The sequence below is a fragment of the Meriones unguiculatus genome, chromosome X (assembly GCF_030254825.1).
Source record: "Meriones unguiculatus strain TT.TT164.6M chromosome X, Bangor_MerUng_6.1, whole genome shotgun sequence".
NCBI lineage: Eukaryota > Metazoa > Chordata > Mammalia > Rodentia > Muridae > Meriones > Meriones unguiculatus.
Window position 1 is genome coordinate 74,595,783 of NC_083369.1, and position 22,177 is coordinate 74,617,959.

Sequence of the window (22,177 nt, forward strand, 5' to 3'; positions counted from 1 at the left end):
ATGATAGCACAAGATTCTCAAAGATGAACATTTCTTTTATTATTGATATGACTATTAACAAAATCAACAAATAATGGGTATTTAAGATATTAAAACAAGACTACCAGCTGCTAGTTACCAAATTAAATCTAAATTTATCACATATATATGGTGAGTATGATGGTATAGGCCTCTGATTCTAGGATTCAGGAAGCAGAAGTAAGGGACTCACAAGCTCATGGCCAGCCTACACTACAAAAGTGAGAACCCCATCTTCTCCTGAACAAAGATAAAATCAAATTAATTAAAAAGAAGGCAAAATAGGCCAACAATGGAGATTTAAAACACGAGCTCCATAATGCTACTGAACCTGACATGCAGGTGCAGAACTATAATCCTAGTTCACAGGACTCTGTGGACTAGGAGGAGGATTGCCATGAGTTTGAGGCCAGCCTAGGCTACAGAACGAGACAAAATAATGATGATGATGTTGGTGGTGATAAATCATAATAAAGAAACAAAATTAAGGTATTTCATTCTCTTCCTCCCTGAAGCCTCTCCTTGGGCAGTCTTCAATAATATCTAATCAGATAAACATTACTAAAATGGCAGGAGAAAAGAAACCTACCTTTTACTTAGGGGCATTTGGATACCTTCTAGAAATCAGTAACCCATAAATACAGATGCACAGTAGTAGAAAAACTTGGATAGAACATCTAATCAATACAAATAACTGCTACCTTTAAACTAATGCCAGGGAGTTTTAGACAACCTTCTGAATTGTCTTCTTCTTTATAAAAGGACTATTTTCTATAGCCTCTATACAACAGGCACCACACGGTGTGCACACAGTACAGTTAAGACCACCTAAAATTGGTGTTCCGAATAATCAAGGCCCAATAACAAAACATAATACCTGTTCAGACAGAAAATAACTAGAATTTGATTAATTGCAAATGGGACACAAGGGAAATTTGTGTTAAGAAATTAATTTTCATCAAATATGTGTAGGAATAAGAGTTGAAATATAAACAAATTAAAATTGATGGCAAACAATAAATAATTTTGGCAAGTTGAGGATTACTTTATGGTTCTTCACTTTGGCCCACTTCTCATTCCCAATTCTTAGTGGTGTCATAGGTAGAAGATATCCAGATGTTTAAATTAGGTAGTATTTTAGAAATGGATACAGGCAATTATAAGTAATGTAACTTAGAAACATGATACAATGCCTTACACTTTAAATGATAATCAAACTTTCTTTTAAGAATTTTTTAGGTAGAAACAACTCAAAATTCATCCTAATTTACCTAATTTCATCTCCAAATATGGCCAAAATTCTGAAGTAATTATACATAAAAACAGATCTTCTTACATTTTATGTAAGAAGTGGGAAATAGCAAGAGCTGGAGAGGACAGGAACTCCACAAGGAGAGCAACAGAACAAGAAAATTTGAACACAGGGAACTTCCCAGAGACTCATACTCCAACCAAGGACTATTCATGGAGATAACCTAGAACCCCTGCACAGATGTAGCCCATGGCAGTTTAGTGTCCAAGTGGGTTACATAGTAATGGGAAGAGGGACTGTCTCTGACATAATCTGATTGGCCTGCTCTTTGATCAGCTCCCCCTGAGGGGGGAGCAGCCTTACCAGGCCACAGAAGATGAGAATGCAGCCACTCCTGATGTGATCTGATAGACTAAGATCAGAAGGAAGGAGAGGAGAACCTCCCCTATCAGTGGACTTGGGGAGGGGCATGCATGCAGAAAAGGGAGGAAGGGTGGGATCGTAAGGGGAGGAGGGAGGGGCTTATGGGGGGATACAAAATGAATAAAGTGTAATTAATAATAATAAAAAATAAAAAAAACAGATCTTACAACAAAAGTGAGCCCAGATAGTATTACTTCATTTAAAAGAGCTACACATACTGTTTTCTCTTTAGAACACATAAATTTTCTATTTTTTTGCAATTTTTATTTAAATTTTTATTTTTTTATATTAATTATAGTTTATTCACTTTGTGTCTCAGCTGTGACCCCCTCCCTCATTTCCTTCCAAACCCTCTTCTCCACACATGCCCCTCACCAAGTTCACTGATAGGGGAGTTCTCCTCCCCTTCCATCTGACCCTAGCTTATGTCTCATCAGGTCTGGCTGCATTGTCTTCTTCTGTTTCCTGGTAAGGCTGCGCCCCCCCTCGGGGTGGGGTGTATACTGAACAGCAAAACATGAGAAATTCCTCAACCATATCTAGGCCTTTCTAAAATTGTTCTTCAATTTTTTTACTTCAAATTTTTGACATATTTTATTATAAATTATTTTCTTAAATCAAACCTTCAAGCCATCCTAAAAATAGGTTATACATTATAATTTTCCTAGTTGTGTTTTCATTAACAATGTTAGTCCTTGCTGCTGCTGCAGATTCAAATGATTGCAGCTGCACCCAAACACCTTCGTTAATGTAATTTAATGATTCACTGGCACATTTGATTAGAAATCTGTGGTATTATTTTGTTAAAGGAGCAGTGTTATATACAAAGCAATCCTGGTACAGATTAAACAAATGAATGCCTGCTTTTATACTCTCAAGGGAAAAAGTAGAGACTAAAAAAAAAAAAAAAAAATCTGAAAATCTCAACTATCTCTCACCCACATTACAGAAATATACCTTCTCAGTGAGAAATAACTCCCCACACTTAAGAGATGAAATATAGCTCTGTACTAAACAAACCTCCTGGTTGACTGAGGCTAATGCCTAAATAAGAGTTGGTACTCAAATAGAAACAGGTGACTGTAAGTCTGGCCACTTAGGCAATAGGAGCTTTACACAGAATAGATATTGCATATTGCCAGAATTATTTTAAGCATTCCAGTGCCGTTCTTTTTCAAATAATTGTTACCAGGGGATCACTTTACTCACCTGGCAGAATTGTATTTTCCTGATAAGAGCACAATGGAACACCTGAACTTACTTAAGGATGGTTTAGCCCTATGCTGCCTCCTAGCCTTAGCTGTCCCTTAGAGGTATGTCTTTGGTATAGAAACCAGGGGCTAATGGCTGGTTTCAAGTCAGTGCTATTTCCTTTGTTACAGAAATCAGAGCCTCATAGCTGATATATTCTGATGAGTAAACATTTATATCCCAGCACCCTAAATTGTGTTTATCTTTAACATGCCTGGTTAAGCATGCTACTTATCTTTGGGGGATTTTGGAGTCAGTGCTCTTTTCACTAAATTCCACTTGTGTGACTTAATTTTTCTGAAGCAAATTTATTAGTAAGTTCTTTATAATATCAATTCTATCGCTTCAGCTTCTACTACCTCATCCATGCTATATATTAAATTCTTCTTGATGCTTTCTAGCTTGTTAGAAACACAACCCAAGGGTGGATTAAACGAACTTAGAAAATGGAAGCATATGCAATCAAACAAGCTAATATGGGAGAGGAGATGTAAAACGCATTTCCTGCCAGACTTCCATGCATAGCCACAGGACACATCACAAGGCAAAAGTTAAAGAACCTTTTGATAAGAACAAAGGGATAATGAAAACATACGTAAAACAGTTAAAGAACTAATCCAATTATAGACAAAGGATCTAAAGACATACAAATAATCAATAAATATATCAAACATTGTTCAACATTCTTAGCTGTGATATATCAAACAACGTTAAACATCCTGCAAATCAAACAGTTACAGGTCTAGAAGAAATCAAGATACTCTAGAGACATTTGTGTCTCTCAATCTATTAAAATCAACAGACTCCAAAGAAATGGGAATATTTTCAGGAATCTCATGGTGGGAGAAAAGAAAAGCCTCAGCAAGTAGGGGATTTTATCTCCAGAAAAGAGATTTAATACTTACTTGTAACTTGTCAGACCACTTTACAGGATGAGACCAAAATGCCGATACCCAAGGATCAATAGTGTGCTGGATTGATTGGGACTACTTAAATGTGCCCTCTGTTTAAATTTTTATCTCACTTCAAGACCCTAAAGATGGACTTGGGGGTAGGGGGGACTTGGGGGATCTTTTTTTCCCTTTCTCAGTGTGGCTACATTGAATAAGTTGGCTTATTCTTCTTTCCTTTTAATTTGATTACTGTAGGACCTGTGGCCAGACCTATCTTGGGCACAAATTGTGAGGCCCAAGTTCAATAACAAAACTACCCTGAGATTCACACAGAATAGCAATCATCAGAAAAACATATGACAACAAATTTTGGCTGGAATGGATGTGGGATAAGGACAGGAACTCAAAGACTACTGGTGGGAATGCACACTAACTAGTCCCACTACTCCAGAAGTCATTGTAGAAGCTCTTCAAAAACTATAGAAGAATAGGTGGGACTCTTAACCATTAAGACATCTCTCTCACCCATTACTTTTATTTTTTAGTGATAGAAATAAATACAGTTTATTAAAGAAAAGAAAAATGCTCCAGAGAATGGGAGTGTGCTAAAGGCCTGGGACAGAAAGTATACTCAAAATCCCTAATGTAATTTTTTTAAGCATGTGGCTAAAAACAAGGCAATTTCCAATTACCTCCACAACATATGAAAGTATTTTTAAATTTTACAAATAATTTTATCTATTCTGATTTACAGCATTAATCAATAGTATTTTATGTTCATTTCAGAGTTGTCTTTCCCATTAGAACCAAAAAAGGATACAGCAGTAACAAAATTGCTAAGATTCTATAAAATATAATTCTAATCATTTCCATAAAAATAAAGCAATAAAGATGACGAAGTTAGAAGGAAAATTGATTTTTTTTTCTTCTATTGAGCCTCAGGCTCTGTTATACAAAAGTGAAATTTTAATGAACATGAAAGTCAGTTTGTTATCATATTTAAACGTATCATTCAAAATTACTACATAAATTCTTTCTGGATGTCATTTTGCCAATTTACATTTTACTAGCCACCATTCTTTTCCCCCTTCCTTCCTTCCTTCCTTCCTTCCTTCCTTCCTTCCTTCCTTCCTTCCTTCCTTCCTTCCTTCTTTCCTTCCTTCCTTCATTTCTTTCTTCCTTTCTTTATCTTTTTACACCCTGATCCCAGCCCCCTCCCTCCTCTCATTCAGGTTCCACATTCCCATTTTGCACCTCTTCAGAGAGAAGGGGAGGTCCCCAAGGGCTAACCAGTGTTCTTCATCTACACACATGATTAAGAATTGAAAGCAATGTTTCTTTTCAAAGCTCTAACTTGACTACTGCTTCAGTAATTTGAGGTACAGTCTCAATGTATCATTACACACATGAAGCTTATTTCCTTCAAAACATTTGGTTTCATTTTTAAAGCATGGTATCACCTTTAAGAAATTACCCATAATAATTCAGTCCAGGGAATAACTAAACGAAAAAAAAAATCCTGCTATGTGAAATCGTCATAGTATCATGAAACTTGAAGTTCTAAGTAGAAAAGGCTCCAGGCATACTGTGTTGCTATTTCACTTTAACTTGCTGAGAAGGAAGTGAGAAATATTTCAAAGCTGAATAGTGGTTTAACTAAGAAACACAAAAAAGGATAGATTCTGAGACTATACCAATTTTCTAAAATATAATTCAAAGACCATGAGAGAGGAGATTTACATCATAAAAGCACCCAACCACAGCCTCAGTAAGCAAAAGGAAACATAAACAAAGTAGAATGATGTCCAGAAAAAGATGCATCTCCTAGAAGTTCACAGGCAAGGAAATCTGCTATGGAAAGGCAGAAGAATAAACTGTATAGCACAAGTCAATATTGCCAATGTCAAGTCTCTTTAATAATAGGGTATAGCTTATCTGCTAAACTTATTAAGAGCAAACAACAGTCTTGAAGACAATATTAAATGTTCATGTTAATGAAAGCATCTCAAGGTTACAAGTCTTACTTATAGCAAGCATTTCAAACACATTAAAAAACCACTTCTGAATTATTGGAAATGTGTAAATATATAAAATTATCATTCCATCTCTAAATAAAATTGTTTTTAAATAAAGTTATCTTAAAATAGAGTTATCTTCTATACTAATCTGATAGGAATATACTAACATTAAATACAGTTGGCTGTGGTGATTCATGACGTTAATCCCAGCACTAAGGAGGCTGAGGCAGATCACTGTTGAGTTTGAGGCCAGGCTGGGTCTATACTGAGTTTTACAGGCCAGGCAAGGGTATATAGTCTCAAAAATGTACATACGTATACAAATATATACATTATCTCTCTGTGTGTCTTTGTCTTACACACACATACTCTGTCTCTGTCTCTCATACACACACACATATACACATACAATAAAGTTGGTCATCTTCTTTCAGCAAAGTAACTGATCAAAATATCTGAACTTATAAACAGCAAACTTCTGGTAGATAATAGGTCATAATGCTTCTTGGTAATCTCTATCTCCAAAGAAACCATTGCACTTTCTTAGTTGGTTTTGAGATGAGTATATGCTTCTAAGCTCAGTGGGAAGCAATGTTAGAGAGTTTGAAAACGTAAGTTGTAAGGGATACTACTAAAATAATTCTTGGATTTATGACAGTATGAAAATACATTCAATATAATCACCATTTACTTGAAGCTCTCACATGCTACTAGTGACATGAAACTAGGAGAAAGCAGTTGTTATCAGTATGGGTTCTGCATAATGAGATTGAAATGAAATTTAGAACACAGATTTAGTAATGCTGGCAACTAGTAGCAAGAGAGATTAATAAACCTCATTTAGGCTATTCAGCAGTAATGATACAAGTCACTAATATACCACCATATTGTCATAAAACTTTTAAAATAACAATTAGCTTAAAATTTTACAAGTAATTATGAGAGTCATTTGGGTACTTTAACACTGTAAGAAATGTGTTTAAAAACAGTTCTTAATAGTATAATTAAATGAGCATTGGCTGACTTACAGAAAGTTTCTCATTTTAAAATGTTTTTTAATATGCCTAATTTTTTTATTTTATTTTGAATTAACACATATATTCCTTACATAAATTTACTGCTACAATGTGATGTTCAAAAATATATGTTATGTTATAATTAGAGTAATTAGGATGTCCATGATCTTAACCATTCATAATTTTGTTATATGGACATTTAAAAATACCCTTTTATAGTTATTTTGAAATATATGAAACACTATTAGAAATAGTCACTCTTTGTGCTGTTATAGAACACCAGAATACTCCCATGTATTATTTCTGTACCTACTAACCAATTTCTCCATAAACTTCCTTTTACCCTACATTCCCTGGAGTCTGGTAACCACTATTATCCTATGTTTCTATGACATGCTTTTCTAGCTTCCACATAGGAGTGTGAAGAGGTAATATTAATTTTCTGTGTGTGGCTTATTTCACTAGATATACGCTAGGCTAATCTTTGTAACTGTAAATGATGGGAATATATTCTTTTCATAATTCCATAGTGTATTTATATGTTTTCATTATTGATTCACCTGTTGATTAGAAGCACTTATTAATAAAATAATTATGTAAATATGTTCCCAAAATTTAGTGTTTTAAGGAAGAGTTCATATTCAAAAGTCTTAAAAGGCCAAAGAGCAAATAACCAAAATTAAAGTTGACATTAGTTAAAACCAATTATAGGAAAATGTATTATCTATCAAATTGTGAATTATAAAATACATAAAATTTCACTATTACTATAATTTTAACACAGATGCAGCCTCCCATAGCTATAGAAATTTTGTTATCTCTATATAAAGACAGTGTCCTAAAATAAAATTAAGAGTCTTGACAGAAATAAAATAATACCTGTAGGAACAGAGTAACTGTTATGACGTTCATTGATTAGTTGATAAAATGCTAACCTCTGTTCAGCATATGTTCTAAGGATTTAAATTAAAGATTGAGTCCCCATTGTCAAAGAAAAAACAAAGGCCAAGCCTGTTTTAGCAGAATTCTAGAAGTTCAGATTACTTTCTACATAATTCTATAAAAGAAGAATACTGTATAAAAATAAGTTTATAAAATCACCAAAATAAATCTAAAGTATATAAAATTATTTAACAAGTTAAGGCACATGTTTATCAAATGTTATTAGTATTCTACATCACTTGACTACAGGAAAGGTTTTGTTAAATAATTCTACTTTGTAAAATTCACTGCTTTTATTTTCCATTTACTCCCATACCACATGTTATACAACATCCTTTTTTGATGAATTTTACATGTTTATACAATTGAGCCCTTTTCTAACTCTGAATGAGCATGTATTACAAGAAAAGTAAGATATGAAAACAGCTTACCCCAGATATGAGAAATACTTTACAGAAGTCTAAGACTGGCAGAATCTGAAGAAAGCTAGCAGCTTCCAGCGTGTCTTGAAGGTTGTCCATGTTAAGAGAAAGCTTTGCAGTATAGATGAAATCAATAATTTTCCTTAAACCTACTCTGCCCACACCATGAAGCTTAATGCACATTAAATCTTGTTCTTTCATTCCACCTTAAATGAAAAGATAGTCCATTAAATGAAGGTAGAGAATTAAGAACAAACTCACTTCTGTTGCTAATTACATGCAGTAAAATGAAGGGAAAGTTTTATTCCAAGTAGGCATCCATTTCCCAGCTGGGCCTTTGCATGTTTTTTATAAGTAAAAGAGCACTTGAATAAATTCTTTCTATACTAAGGAAGACCATATATAATAGAAGTGCCTTCAAATATTCTATTACTTCCTATCTTTTGAAGGATTGAAGACCATATTATAGGAACACAGAATCTCTGATTGTCCATTTGGATATTAAAAAAGAAAGGCTATGAAGTTGAAGGGATGGCACAAAACTACTTCAGTATCCCATGACAGAACAGCACCACACAAAACCACCATACTGGTGAATATTTCTTTTAAAAGTGTTATTATTATTATTATTACTATTATTATTATTATTTTATAATGACATAGAGTAAAATACTGAATTTCTGGTTAGAAATTAAAAAAAATATTTAAACATGGATTTCTCGTAATTTGTTAATGTGAACACAAGGTGTTAAAAGGAGACTTACCTGTGAACATAGCTTTAAAGTAGTCACTAGCAGATGCCATCATGACTCTGTGCACAGGAAAGGTATCATCACTATCACCTGGCATCAGTGTGACATCACAAAGCAATCCTTCATGCCGAAGCTGCTCAAAGCCCTGGAATAAGCACATGATTTGAGCCAGGAATCAAGAGAAAGAAGGAGGTTACAATTGCTGTGTCCTAAACTTCTGCTTTCAAGTTCATACATCTAGTGCATTTTTACAACGGAGCCAAAAGGCTGCTCAGAAAGAATAAAAACTGCTTTGTTTATATATGTATAATCTCACTCCATGAAAAATAGATTATTTAGGCTAATTTACATTGAGAACAAACAGAAGAAGTATGCAAATTCATTTATTTACACATCTATTTACCTTACCTGAAGAAAAAAAATGCTCACTTATATTTGTTTTCCCCATACATAATATAAAAACCTTTGACCTTCCAGAATTGCTTTATAAAATCATGTGGATACACTGCTATAGGATTTTAATAGAATATTTTGCATTTAGATACATTTTTCCCCTTGAGACAGAGAGAGTATCTATCTGTATCAAGTGCAAGACTGGAGTACATTTTATCAGCTGAATTGTTTACTCTCTCTGAAAATTAAGGATTATGCTTTAAATATTCCAAAACTCAGCTTACTGCTGCTGCTGTTTGGCCAATTATCTATCAGGTCAAAGATTTAATTATCTTTGATAAAAGGAGTGTAGAGATTCCCAACAGGATGCTTAATAGACTCCAAGGCTTAAAGGATTAGTAGTGGAGAGGAAAGACAGGTCCAAGTGAGAAGAGTACCTGTTGATTAACTCCTTCAGCTATACCATCAAACAGGGAGTTCATCCCTGCCTCTACTATTAGGAGAGTGAAAAGTGGTGTTTACAATGGGCAGATTCCACAATGAATGTGTATCACACAACATATTTTACAGGATGAATTATATAATTTACTTTATTAAAAATAATAAACAGAGAAAAGGTCATAACAAGCTGCAAAAAGGGAACTATACAAAATTTAATAATGAGGCAAAAAGTAAGAATGTGTAGTTTCAAAGAAATGTTTCATTATAAAACAAAGCAGGGTTGATGGAAAGTTATTGAAATCACTTTCTAAGATTATAACAAATAAAAATAATAAGAACTAATTTGGGAGGGCTCCAAAATGGTGGCAACCAGCACCATATCTGAGATGCAGAGGATCAGAAACTCCCAAACTGGTGAGTGTATGGACGGGTTTGAGGCTTCCCAGGCTAGAGGAGACAACCTGAGAACTGAGACATATTGGATCCATGTTACCCTTAGACATCTCCAGATCTGAGACTGGCAAACTTTCAACCCCCTGCACTTTCCCTTGTCCCAGCTGGACCAGCAGAGCCAGAGGCAGTGGCAGGCTTCCCTGCTAGGTGACTGAGACAGCAGAGGCTTCCCCAAGTACTGGCTTCCCTGTTCAGTGGCTGCTGCAGGGCTCAGTGACTGAGCCAGCAGAGGCAGCAGAGGAGGCTGCCTCAAGTACAGGCCTCCCTGCATAGGCAGTGGAGGAGGTTGCCCAAAGTACTGGCGTCCTTGCCTCTCAGACAAAGAGCAGTGGAATTTAGGCAAATAACTCTGGGAACTCAGTTAGAGAAGAATACCAGTAGCCTGTAGGCCACAGACATCCTCAGGGAATCTGTGCCCACAAACATCAACAGTGCTAGCAGTATCTTAAGTGCCTGCAACCCCTTCAGTGCCTGCAAGGAGCCCCTCTCTCACAATGAAGGTCTCTACATTCTCTATCACCCTGTCCCTCAGGGCACACTTGCACGCACATGCAAGCTCACATGCTTCTCTGCATTTGTCCTTCTGCGCCTGCGGACTTTCCTCCCACAGGTACAGCTGAAACACCAACACACATGCTGAAACCACTGGACCTTTCTCATTTTCTTGATGAATTCTTCAGACACCATAGAAAGACCAATCTAATCTGAAGAATCTGGGAACAAACAGTGAAAGCTACAGATAACCAAATGGCCAAGGGTTGCCAAAAGAACACATCCAACATAAATCAAGACATCATGGCTTCACCGGCAACCCCCCAAACATCAGAAACTCAAGAAAGTGACTTTAAAGCTATTCTTATCCAGTTATTTGAGGCACATAAGGAGGAAACAAACAAATCTCTCAGAGAAATAGCCATTCAGATCCAGGCAGTTAAAGAGGAAACGACCAAATCTCTCAAAGAATTGTCCACCCAAGTGGAGGCAAAGAAAGAGGAAATAAACAAAGTTCTCAAAGAAACATAGGCAAATATAGCCAAATAGAAGTGCAAATAGAAATACAATTAGTGGCATATAGAGAGGAAACGTACAAAAAAAAATAGAGACCATCATCGAGAGACAGAAATCTACATTCAAACAGATGAAGGAAATGGTGCAAGGCATGAAAACAGAATTAGAATAAATAAATAAAACACAAACTGAAAAAACCCTAGAGCTGGAGAACTTAGAGAAAAGAGAAGTAACCAGAAAGGTAAGCATCACCAATAGAATACAATATTCCATGAAAAAATTAAATTTAAACAATATCTACACAGTAAACCAGCCCTACTGAAGATACTAGAACGAAAATTCCAATCTAACGAAAAAAACTATACTCAAGAAAACATAGGATACAGATAATTCCGCCCCCCCAAAAAAAAATTAAAAGAAAACAAGCAATGAATCACAGTAACACCATCAACTCCAGAATAATAGGGACAACATTTAATGGTCACTATTATCTATCAACATCAATGGAATCACATCTCCAATAAAAAGACACAGATTAACAGAATGGGTACGGAAACAGGATTCAACATTCTGCTGCATCCAAGAAACATACCTATGCAACAAAGATAGACACTACCTCAGAGTAAAGGGCTGGAAAACTGTTTTTCAAGCAAATGGACCCAGAAAACAAGCTGGAGTAGCTATCCTAATATCTAATAAAATAGACTTTCAACAAAAATTAATCAAAAAAAAGGAGGGACACTACATTCTCATCAAAGGTAAAATCCACCAAGAGGACATCACAATTCTGAACATCTATGCCCCAAATACAAGAGCACGAACATTTGTAAAGGAAACATAAAGGCTTAAATCACACATCGATACCAACACCTTAATAGTGACAGACTTTAACACTTCACTATCACCAAGGGATAGATCATCTAGACAGAAACCAAATAGGAAAATAAAGGCACTTGCAAAGGTCCTAATTCAAATAGACCTAATAGATGTCTATAGAACTTTTCACCCAAACTCAAAAGAGTATACCCTCTTTTCAGCACCTGACAGAACATTCTCAACACTGACCATATAGTCTGGCAAAAAGCAAGCCTCAACAGATACAAGAAGATTGAAATAATACTACCCTGTATTCTATCTGACCACCGTGGACTAAAGCTGGACCTCAACAACAATGGAAATAGCCAAAAGCCTAGACACACATGGAAACTAAACAACTTGCTGCTCAATGACAGCTGGGTTAAGGATGAAATAAAGAAAGAAATTAAATACTTCCTAGAATTCAATGAAAACGACGGTACAACCTACCCAAATTTATGGCACGCAAAGAAAGCAGTTCTCAGAGGAAACTTCACAGCATTAAGCACCTTCAAGAAGAAATTTGTAATATCTCATACAAGCAACTTAATGGCCCAACTGAAAGCCCTAGAAAAAAAAAGAAGCAGATACACCCAAGAGGAGCAGACAGCTGGAAATAATCAAACACAGGGCTGAAATAAATTAGAAACAAATAAAACTATTGAAAGAATCAATGAAACCAAGAGCTGGTTCTTTGAGAAAATCAAGATGATATACAAACCCTTAGCCAAACTAACTAAAAAGTAGAGAGAAACTATCGAACTCAACAAAATCAGAAATGAAAAGGGGGACATAAATACAGACACTGAGGAAACCCAAAAAGTCATTAGTTCTTACTGCAAAAGCCTATATGCCACACAATTTGAAAATCTAAAAGAAATGGACAATTTTATTCATGGATTCCATCTACCAAAATTAAGTCAAAATCAGATAGAAAGATTGAACAGCCCTATATCCCTCAAGGAAATTGAAGTAGTCATCAACAGTCTCCCTTCAAAAAAATAATCTGGGCCAGATGGGTTCAGTGCAGAATACTACCAGACCTTCAAAGAAGTGCTAACTCCAATTCTCTCCAAACTATTCCACAAAATAGAAACAGAAGGAACATTACCAAACTCATTCTATGAAGCCACAGTCACCTTGATACCTAAACCACACAAAGACCCAACAAAAAATAGAGCCTCAGAACTATCTCTCTTATGAACATTGATGCAAAAGTACTCAACAAAATCCTTGCAAACCAAATCCAAGAACACATCAAAGATATCATCCACCATGACCAAGTAGGCTTCATCCCAGGCATGCAAGGGTGGTTCAACATACGTAAATCCATCAATGTGATCCAACATATAAACAAACTGAAGGAGAAAAACCACATAATCATCTCCTTAGATGTGGAAAAAGCATTTGACAAAATCCAACACCCATTCATGTTTAAAGTCTTAGAGAGATCAGGGATACAAGGCACATACCTAAACATAGTAAATGCAATATACAGCAAGCCTGTAGCAACATCAATCTCAATGAAGAGAAACTTAAATCAATCGCACAGAAATCAGGGACAAGGAAAGGCTGCCCACTCTCTTTGTATCTCTTCAACATAGTACTTGAAGTCCTAGCTAGCGCAATATGACAAGTAAGGTAGAACAATGGATACAAATCAGAAAGGAAGAAGTCAAAGTTTTGCTATTCGCAAATGATATGATAGTATACCTGAGTGATCCCAAAAATTCAACCAGAGAATTCCTTCAGCTGATAAATACCTTCAGCAAAGTGGCTGGATACAAAATCAACTTAAAAAAATCAGAAGCCCACCTGTAAACCCAAGACAAAAGGGCCAAGTAAGAAATCAGGGAAACAACACCATTCACAATGGCCACTAATAACATAAAGGACCTTGGAGTTACTCTAACCAAGCAGGTGAAAGACCTGTTTGAGAAAACTTCAAGTCTATGAAGAAAGAAATTGAAGAAGACATCAGAAGATGGAATAATCTCCCATGCTCATGGATTGGTAGGATTAACATTGTGAAAATGGCCATCCTGCCAAAAGCAATCTACAGATTCAGTGCAATCCCCATCAAAACACCAGCACAATTCTTTACAGGCCTTGAAAGAAAAATTCTCAACTTCATATGGAGAAACAAATAACCCAGAATTTCTAAAACTCTCCTGTACAACAACAGATGATCTGCAGGTATATCCATCCCCAATCTCAAGCTGTACTACAGAGAAATAGTGATAAAAACTGCATGGTATTGGCATAGAAACAGAAAGGTGGATCAATGAAACAGAATGGAAGACCCAGAAATAAACCCATACACAAATGAATACTTGATTTTTGACAACAAAGCCAAAAACATTCAATGAAAAAAGGACAGCATCTTCAACAAATGGTGCTGGTCCAACTGGATGTCTACATGTAGAAAAATGAAAATAGATCCATATTCATCACCCTGCACAAAATTAAAGTTCAAGTGGATCAAGGACCTCAATATAAAACCAGATACACTAAATCAGTTAGAAGAAAAGGTGGGGAAGAGCCTAGAACTCATTGGCACAGGAGACAACTTCCTGAACAGAACACCAACAGCACAGGCTCTAAGAGCACCAATCAATAAATAGGACCTCATGAAACTGAAAAGCTTCTGTAAAGCAAAGGACACTGTTATCAGAACAAAGCGACGGCCTCCAGATTGGGAAAGGATCTTCACCAACCCTATATATGACAGAGGGCTGATATCTGGAATAAATAAAGAACTAAAGAAGTTAAAAGGCAGTAATTTAAGTAATCTAATTAAAAAATGGGGTACAGAGCTAAACCGAGAATTATCTGTATAAGAATATAGAATGGCAATGAAACACCTAAAGAGATGTTCAACATCCTTAGGCATTAGAGAGATGCAAATCAAAATGACCCTGAGATTTCATATTACACCCATTTGAATGGCTAAGATAAAAAACTCAAGTGACAACACAAGCTGGCGTGGTTGTGGAGAAAGGGGAACCATCCTCCATTGCTGGTGGGAATGTAAACTTTACAACTTCTTTGGAAATCAATCTGGAGCTTTCTCAGACAATCAGGGATACTGCTTCCTCAAGATCCAGCTATATCATTCCTAGGTATATATCTAAAAGATGCTCAAGCACACAACAATGTTTGTGCTCAACCATGTTTGTAGCAGCTTTATTCGTAATAGCCAGAACCTGGAAACAACCCAGATGTCTATCAATGGAGGAATGGATACAGAAATTGTGGTACATTTACACAATGGAATACTACTCATCAATTAAAAACAAGGATATCATGAATTTTGTAGGCAAATGGTGGGATCTAGAAAAGATCATCGTGAGTGAGGTATCACAGGAGCAGAAAGACAGTATATGCTCACTTATAAGTGGGTACTAGACCTATTAGATAGGATAAATATACTAAAATTTGTACACCTAAAGAAGATAAATAAGAAAGAGGACTAGGGGTAAGATGATCAGTCCTAACCTAGAAATACAAAGGGGATCGACATTGGAAGTAGGAGAAAACAAGTAACAAGACAGAAGCCCACCGCATGGGGCCTCTGAAAGACTCTACTTAGCAGTGTATCAAAGCAGATGCTGAGACTAATAACCAAACCTTCTGCAGAATGCAGGGAATCATATGAATGAAAGGGGAGATAGTATGACCTTGAGGGGACAGGAGCTTCACAAGGACCAAATATATCAAGGCACAGAGGTCTTCTATGAGACTGTTTCTCCAACAAAGGACCATGCATGGATATAACCTAAAGTCCCTGCTTGGATGTAGCCCATGGTAGCTCAGTATTCAAGTGGGTTCCCTAGTATGGGAGACAAGGATTATTTCTGACATGAACTCAGTGACTGGCTCATTGATCTTCCCTTTCTCCCTGAGGGAGGAGCAACCTTGCTAGGCCACAAATAAGGACATTTCAGCCTGTCCTGAAGATACCTGATAGGCTAGGGTCAGATGGAAAGGGAAGACCTCCCCTGTCAGAAGACTTGGAAGAGGGAAAGTCAGAGATGAGGGAGGGAGGGTGGGATTGGGAGGGAAAGAGAGATGGGGCTATGGTTGGGATACAAATGAATGACCTGTGATTAAAATAAAATAATAAAAAAATCATATAAAGATAGACCTATCAGAGTCACACAAGACTTCTCAAAAGAAACTATGAAAGCCAGAATAGCATAGGCAGATGTCATGCAAACTCTAAGAGACCGGAGATGCCAACCCAGACAACTATACCCTGCAAAACTTTCAGTCTACATAAATGGAGAGAATAAAATATTTCATGACAAATCTAAACTTAATATCTACACAGCAACCCAGCCCTATAGAAGATACTAAAAGGAAAACTCCAATCGAATGAAATCAAGTACACCCAAGAAAACACAGGATATATATAACTTCACAACAAAAAATTAAAAGAAGACAAGCACAGAAACACACAGTCACCACCAACTCCACAATAAAAGGAACTCACATTCATTGGACAGTATTATCTATCAACATCAGTAGACTCAACTCTCCAATAACAATGCAGTCAGTCCTGATAAGTCCTGATAGCCTAGGGCCAGACAGAAGGGGAGGAGGACTTTCCCTATCCGTGAATTATGGGAAAGGCATAGGGCGAGAACAGAGAAAAAGGGTAGGATTGAGATGAGATGAGGGGGGTAGCCACAGCCAGGATACAAAATGAATAAATTATAATAAATAATAAACAACAAATTTTAAAAAAGAACAATAAATAAGCAAACACCAGGAAAAAAAGACACTGACTAACAGAATGGCTGCAAAAATAGGATTCAACATTCTGCTGCATCCAGGAAACACACTCTGCAACAAAGATAAACACTACCTCAGAGTAATGTAAAGGGCTGGAAAAAGGCTTTTCAAGCAAACAGACCCAGAAAACAAGCTGGAGTAGCCATCCTAATATCTAATAAAAGAGACTTTCAGAAAAATTAAAAAAAGAAGAGGAGGGACACTCTATTCTCATCAAAAGAAAAATCCACCAGCAGGAAACCACAATCCTGAAAACCTATGCCCTCAATTCAAAAGCACCTGCATTTGTAAAAGAAAAATTAAAGTTTCAATCACACATGGATCCCAACATCTTAATAGTGGGAGACTTCAACACTCCACTCTCACCAAGGGACAGATCATGTAGATAGAAGCTTAGTAGAGAAATAATTACCATTACAGTGGTCCTTAATCAATTGTACCTAATAGATGTCTACAGAACTTTTCACTCCAAAGAGTGTACCTTCTTCTCAGCAACTCACAGAATCTTTTCCAAAAGTGATCATATAGTCGGACACAAAGCAAAGCATCAAGAAGATTGAAACTTGTATCCTATTAGACCAACATAGATTAAAACTGGAACTTAACAAAAACAAAAATAACAAAAAGCCTACAGACACATGAAAACTGAACAGCTCTCTACTCAATGACAGCTGGGTCAGGGAAGAAATGAATAAAGAAATCAGAGACTTCCTAAAATTCAATGAAAATTAAGGTACAACTTAACCAAACTTATGGGACACAATGAAAGCAGTGTTACTAAGGGCCTTCAGAAAGATGTTTGAAACCTCTCATACAAGTAACTTAAGGCACATCTAGAAGCCCTTAGGGAAAAAAAAAAGAGGAACAGACACGCCCAAGAAGAGTAGAAGATTGGAAATAATCAAACTCAGACCTGAAATCACTGAATTAGAAACAAAGAAAGCAATTCAAAGAATCAATGAAACCCAAGAGTTGGTTCTTTGAAAAAATCAACAAGATAGACAAACCCTTAACCAACCAACCAACCAAACAAACAAACAAACCAAAAAGGCAGAGAGAGACTAGCTAAATCAGCAAAATTAGAAATGAAAAGGGGGATATAACAACAAGCACTGAGGAAATCCAAACAATCATTAGGTCTTTCTACAAAAGCCTATATGCCACAAAATTAGATAATCTAAGTGATATTGACAATTTTTTAATGCTTTTATTTACCATAATTAAATCAAGATCAGGTAAATAGATCAAATAGTCCTATATGCTACAAGGAAATAGAAGCAGTCCTGAAAAGTCTCCCTTCCCATATTATATGTCTAATATCCACTTATAAGTAAGTATATACCAAGTGTGCCTTCCTGCTTCTAGGATAAATCACTCAGGATAATCTTTTCTAGATCCTACCATTTGCCTGCAAATTTCATTATTTCCTTGTTTTTAATAGCAGAGCAGTATTCCATTGTGTAAATATACCTCAATTTCTGTATCCATTTCTCAGTTGAGGGGCATCTGTGTTGTTTCCAGCTTCTGGGTATTATGAATAAAGCTGCTACAAACATGGTTGAGCAAATGTCCTTGTTGTGTACTTGAGCATGTTTTGGATATATGCCTAGGAGCGGTATACCTGGATCTTGAGGAAGCACTATTCCTAATTGTCTGAGATAGCACCAGACTTATTTCTAAAGTGGTTGTACAAGTTTACATTCCCACTAGCAACGGAGGAGGGTACACCTTTCTCTACATCCTCTCCAGCATGTATTGTCACTTGAGTTTTTTATCTTGGCCATTCTGATGGGTATAAGGCAACTCTAATGGTCATTTTGATTTGCATTTCCCAGATGACTAAGGACTTTGAACATTTTTGTAAGTGTTTCTCTGCCTGTCAATATTCCTCTGCAGAGAATTTTCTGTTTAGCTCTGTATGCCATTTTTTAATTGGATTACTTGTCTGGATATTAGCCCCCTGTCAAATATAGGTTTGGTGAAGGTCCTTTCCCAGTCTCTAGGCTATTGTTTTGTTCTGATGACAGTCTGTACACCTAAAGAATCTGAGCAAGAAGGAGAGCCCTGGGTAAAATGATCACTCCTCACTCAGAAAGGCAAACAGGATAGACATTGGAAGAGGGAAAAAACAGGGAACAGGACAGAAGCCTACCACAAAAAGCCTCTGAAAGACTCGAGCCACTAGGGTATCCAAGCAGATGAAGAGATTCATAGCCAAACTTTGGGCAGAGTGCAGGGAATCTTATGAAAGAAGGGGGAGATAAAAAGACCTAGACAGGACAGGAGCTCCACAACCGAACCATGAAAACTGGGCCCAGGGGTCTTTTCAGAGACTGATACTCCAACCAAGTTCTATGCATGGAGCTAATGTAGAACACCTGCACAGATGTAGCCCAGGGCAGCTCAGTGTCCAAGTGGGTTCCCTAGTAAGGTGAAGAGTGACTGTCTCTGACATGAATTCAGTGGCTGGCTTTTTGATCACCTCACCTTGATGGGGGAGCAGCCTTACCAGTCCACAGAGGAAGACACTGCACCAGTCTTGATGAGACCTGATAGGCTAGGGTCAGATGGAACAGAAGGAAAACCTCCCCTATCAGTGGACTTGGAGAGAGGAATGGGAGGAGAAGAGGGAGGGAAGGAGGGATTAGGATGGAATTAAGGAGGGAGCTACAGCAGGGATAAAAATCTGAATAAAATGTAATTAATGTCAAAAAATTAAAATGAAAATTAAAAAAAAAGTCTCCCCTCTTGGGGACGGGGGAAGCCCTGGGCCAAATGGTTTCAGTGCAGAATTGTAACAGACCTTCAAAGAAGAGCTATCTTCACTTCAAACTAGTCCACAAAAAAGAAACAGAAAGAACATTACCAGACTCATCTATGAAGCCACAGTCACCTGGATACCTAAACCACATAAAGACACAACAAAAAAAAAGAGAACTTCATACCTATCTCTCTTGTGAACATTGATGCAAAAATACTCAATAAAATACTTGCAAATCAAATCCAAAAACATGTAAAGATATCACCCACCATGACCAAGTAGACTTCATCCCAGTCATGCAGGGGTGGTTTAATATAAGAAAGCCATCAATGTAATTCACCATATAAACAAACTGAAGTTGAAAACTCACATGATTATCTCCTTAGATGATGAAAAAGCATTTGACAAAATCCAACAATAGTTCATGTTTAAAGTCTTGTAGAGATCAGTGACATAAGGCACATACCTAAACATAGTAAAGACAGTGTACAACAAGACTATAGCCAACATTAAACTAAATGGAGAGAAACTTAAATCAATCCCACTGAAATCAGGTCCAAGGCAAGGCTGTCCACTCTTTCTGTATCTCTTAAACAGTACTTGGAGTCCTAGCCAGACCAATAAAAAAAAAACTAAAAAAGATGAAGGGAATACAAATTCGCAGACGATATGGTTGTATACATGAGTGACCCCAAAAATTCTACCAAAAAACTGCTTTAAATAATAAACACCTTCATCAAAGTGATATGTACAAAATTAACTCAAGTAGTCCTTCTGTATACAAAATACAAAAGGGCTGAGATAGAAATTAGGGAATCAGCAGGCTTCAGAATAACCACTAATAACATAAAATACCTTGGTGTGACTCTAACCAAGTAAGTGAAAGACCTGTTTGAATAAAATTTCAACTCTCTTAAGAAAGAAATTGAAGAAGATATGAGATGATGGAAATATCTCCCATACTCATGGGTTAGTAGCATTAACATAGTGAAAATGGCCATCCTTCCAAATGCAATCTACAGATTTAATGCAATACCATCAAAATACCGACACAATTCTTTCCCTATCTTGAAAGAACAATTCTCAATTTCAATGGAAAAACAAAACAAAAAACCCAGAATTGATAAAACAATCCTGTACAAAACGGATGGTCTGGAGGTATCTACATTCCTGATCTCAAGCTGTTCTATAGCGCCATAGTAATAAAAACTGCATGGTACTGGCATAGAAACAGAATGGTGGATCAATAGAATGGAATTGAAGACCCAGAAATAAACCCACACACCTATGGTTACTTGATGTTTGACAAAGAAGAAAAAAAAACACACACACAATGGAAAAAAGATAGCATCTTCAACAAATGGTTCTGGTCTAACTGGATGTCTACATTAAGAAAAATGGATATAACCTAGAACCTCCACTCAGATGTAGCCTGTGGTAGCTCAGTAACCAATTGTTTTCCCAAAGTGAGGGGAACAAGGACTATTTCTAAAAGGAACTCAATGACTGGCTCTTTGGTCTCCCCACCCCCGAAGGGAGGAGCAGTCCTGTTAGGCCACAGAGGAGGGCTTTGCAGCCAGTCCTGAAGATACCTGATAAAACAGGATCAGATGAATGGGGAGGAGGTCCCCCCTATCAGTGGACTTGGAAAGGGGCACGGTGGAGATGAGAGAGGGAGGGAGGGACTGGAAGGGAATGAGGGATCGGGACACAGCTGGGATACAGAGTTAATAAAATGTAACTGATAAAAAAAAATAATAAAATAAAAAAAAGAAAAATGAAAATAAATCCATATTTATCACCCTGAAAAAAACAAAATTCCAAGTGGATCAAAGACCTCAACATAAAACCAGGTACTCAGATGTCCTTCAACTGAGCAATGGATACAGAAATTGTGGTATATTTACAAAATGAAATAAATACCCAGAAGCAGGAAAGCACACATGGTATATATTCACATATAACTGAGTATTGGACATATAATATAGGATAAACATACTAAAATCTTTACACCTAAAGAAACTAAGCAAGAAGTAGGATGCTAGGGAACCTTCTCAGTCCTCATTCAGAAAGGCAAATGGTATAGACATCGGAAAAGGGAGAAAATATGGTGTTATGCCCAGTTCATGAGACCCACAAAGACCATCAGGAATTGACTCTGCTACAAACCACATGAGGGTTCATTGGATACAAGCTCAAGCCCAGGCTGCAAGCTCCCTGTGTAAACTGAGAGGTATGTTCCAGCGAGGTATGTTCTAGGGGGAACAAGGTTTTTAAAGAGCAAACCTGTAAGCAAGGAGGGGAGGAGGGAGCGTCAAGCCTTTGTGTTATATGATTCGGGAAGGGAAATTCACTTTTGAAAAGACTGGTTTACATTAGGTGCCAAGTCCATAAATGGTTCTGACCTGGCCATCTGGGTGGGTTTCCAGGAGACAGTGTCTCTTTAAGTAGTTCTGGCTAGGCCATCTGGGCCAGTTTCCTA

At 36.8% G+C, this 22,177-nt stretch overlaps 1 protein-coding gene across 8 annotated transcripts in view; it reads right to left on the reverse strand.

The window, feature by feature from the left end:
* Window positions 1–22,177, reverse strand: part of Klhl13 (kelch like family member 13) — a 227,320-nt gene that overhangs the window by 16,635 nt on the left and 188,508 nt on the right. For all 8 annotated transcript variants that reach the window (XM_060374381.1, XM_060374375.1, XM_060374382.1 and 5 more), the window contains 2 exons: window positions 9,000–9,132; window positions 8,245–8,441 (listed from right to left, as the gene is read on the reverse strand). In XM_060374381.1, coding sequence (XP_060230364.1) covers window positions 8,245–8,441; window positions 9,000–9,132 — 330 coding nt within the window. The remainder of the gene's footprint in view (window positions 1–8,244; window positions 8,442–8,999; window positions 9,133–22,177) is intronic.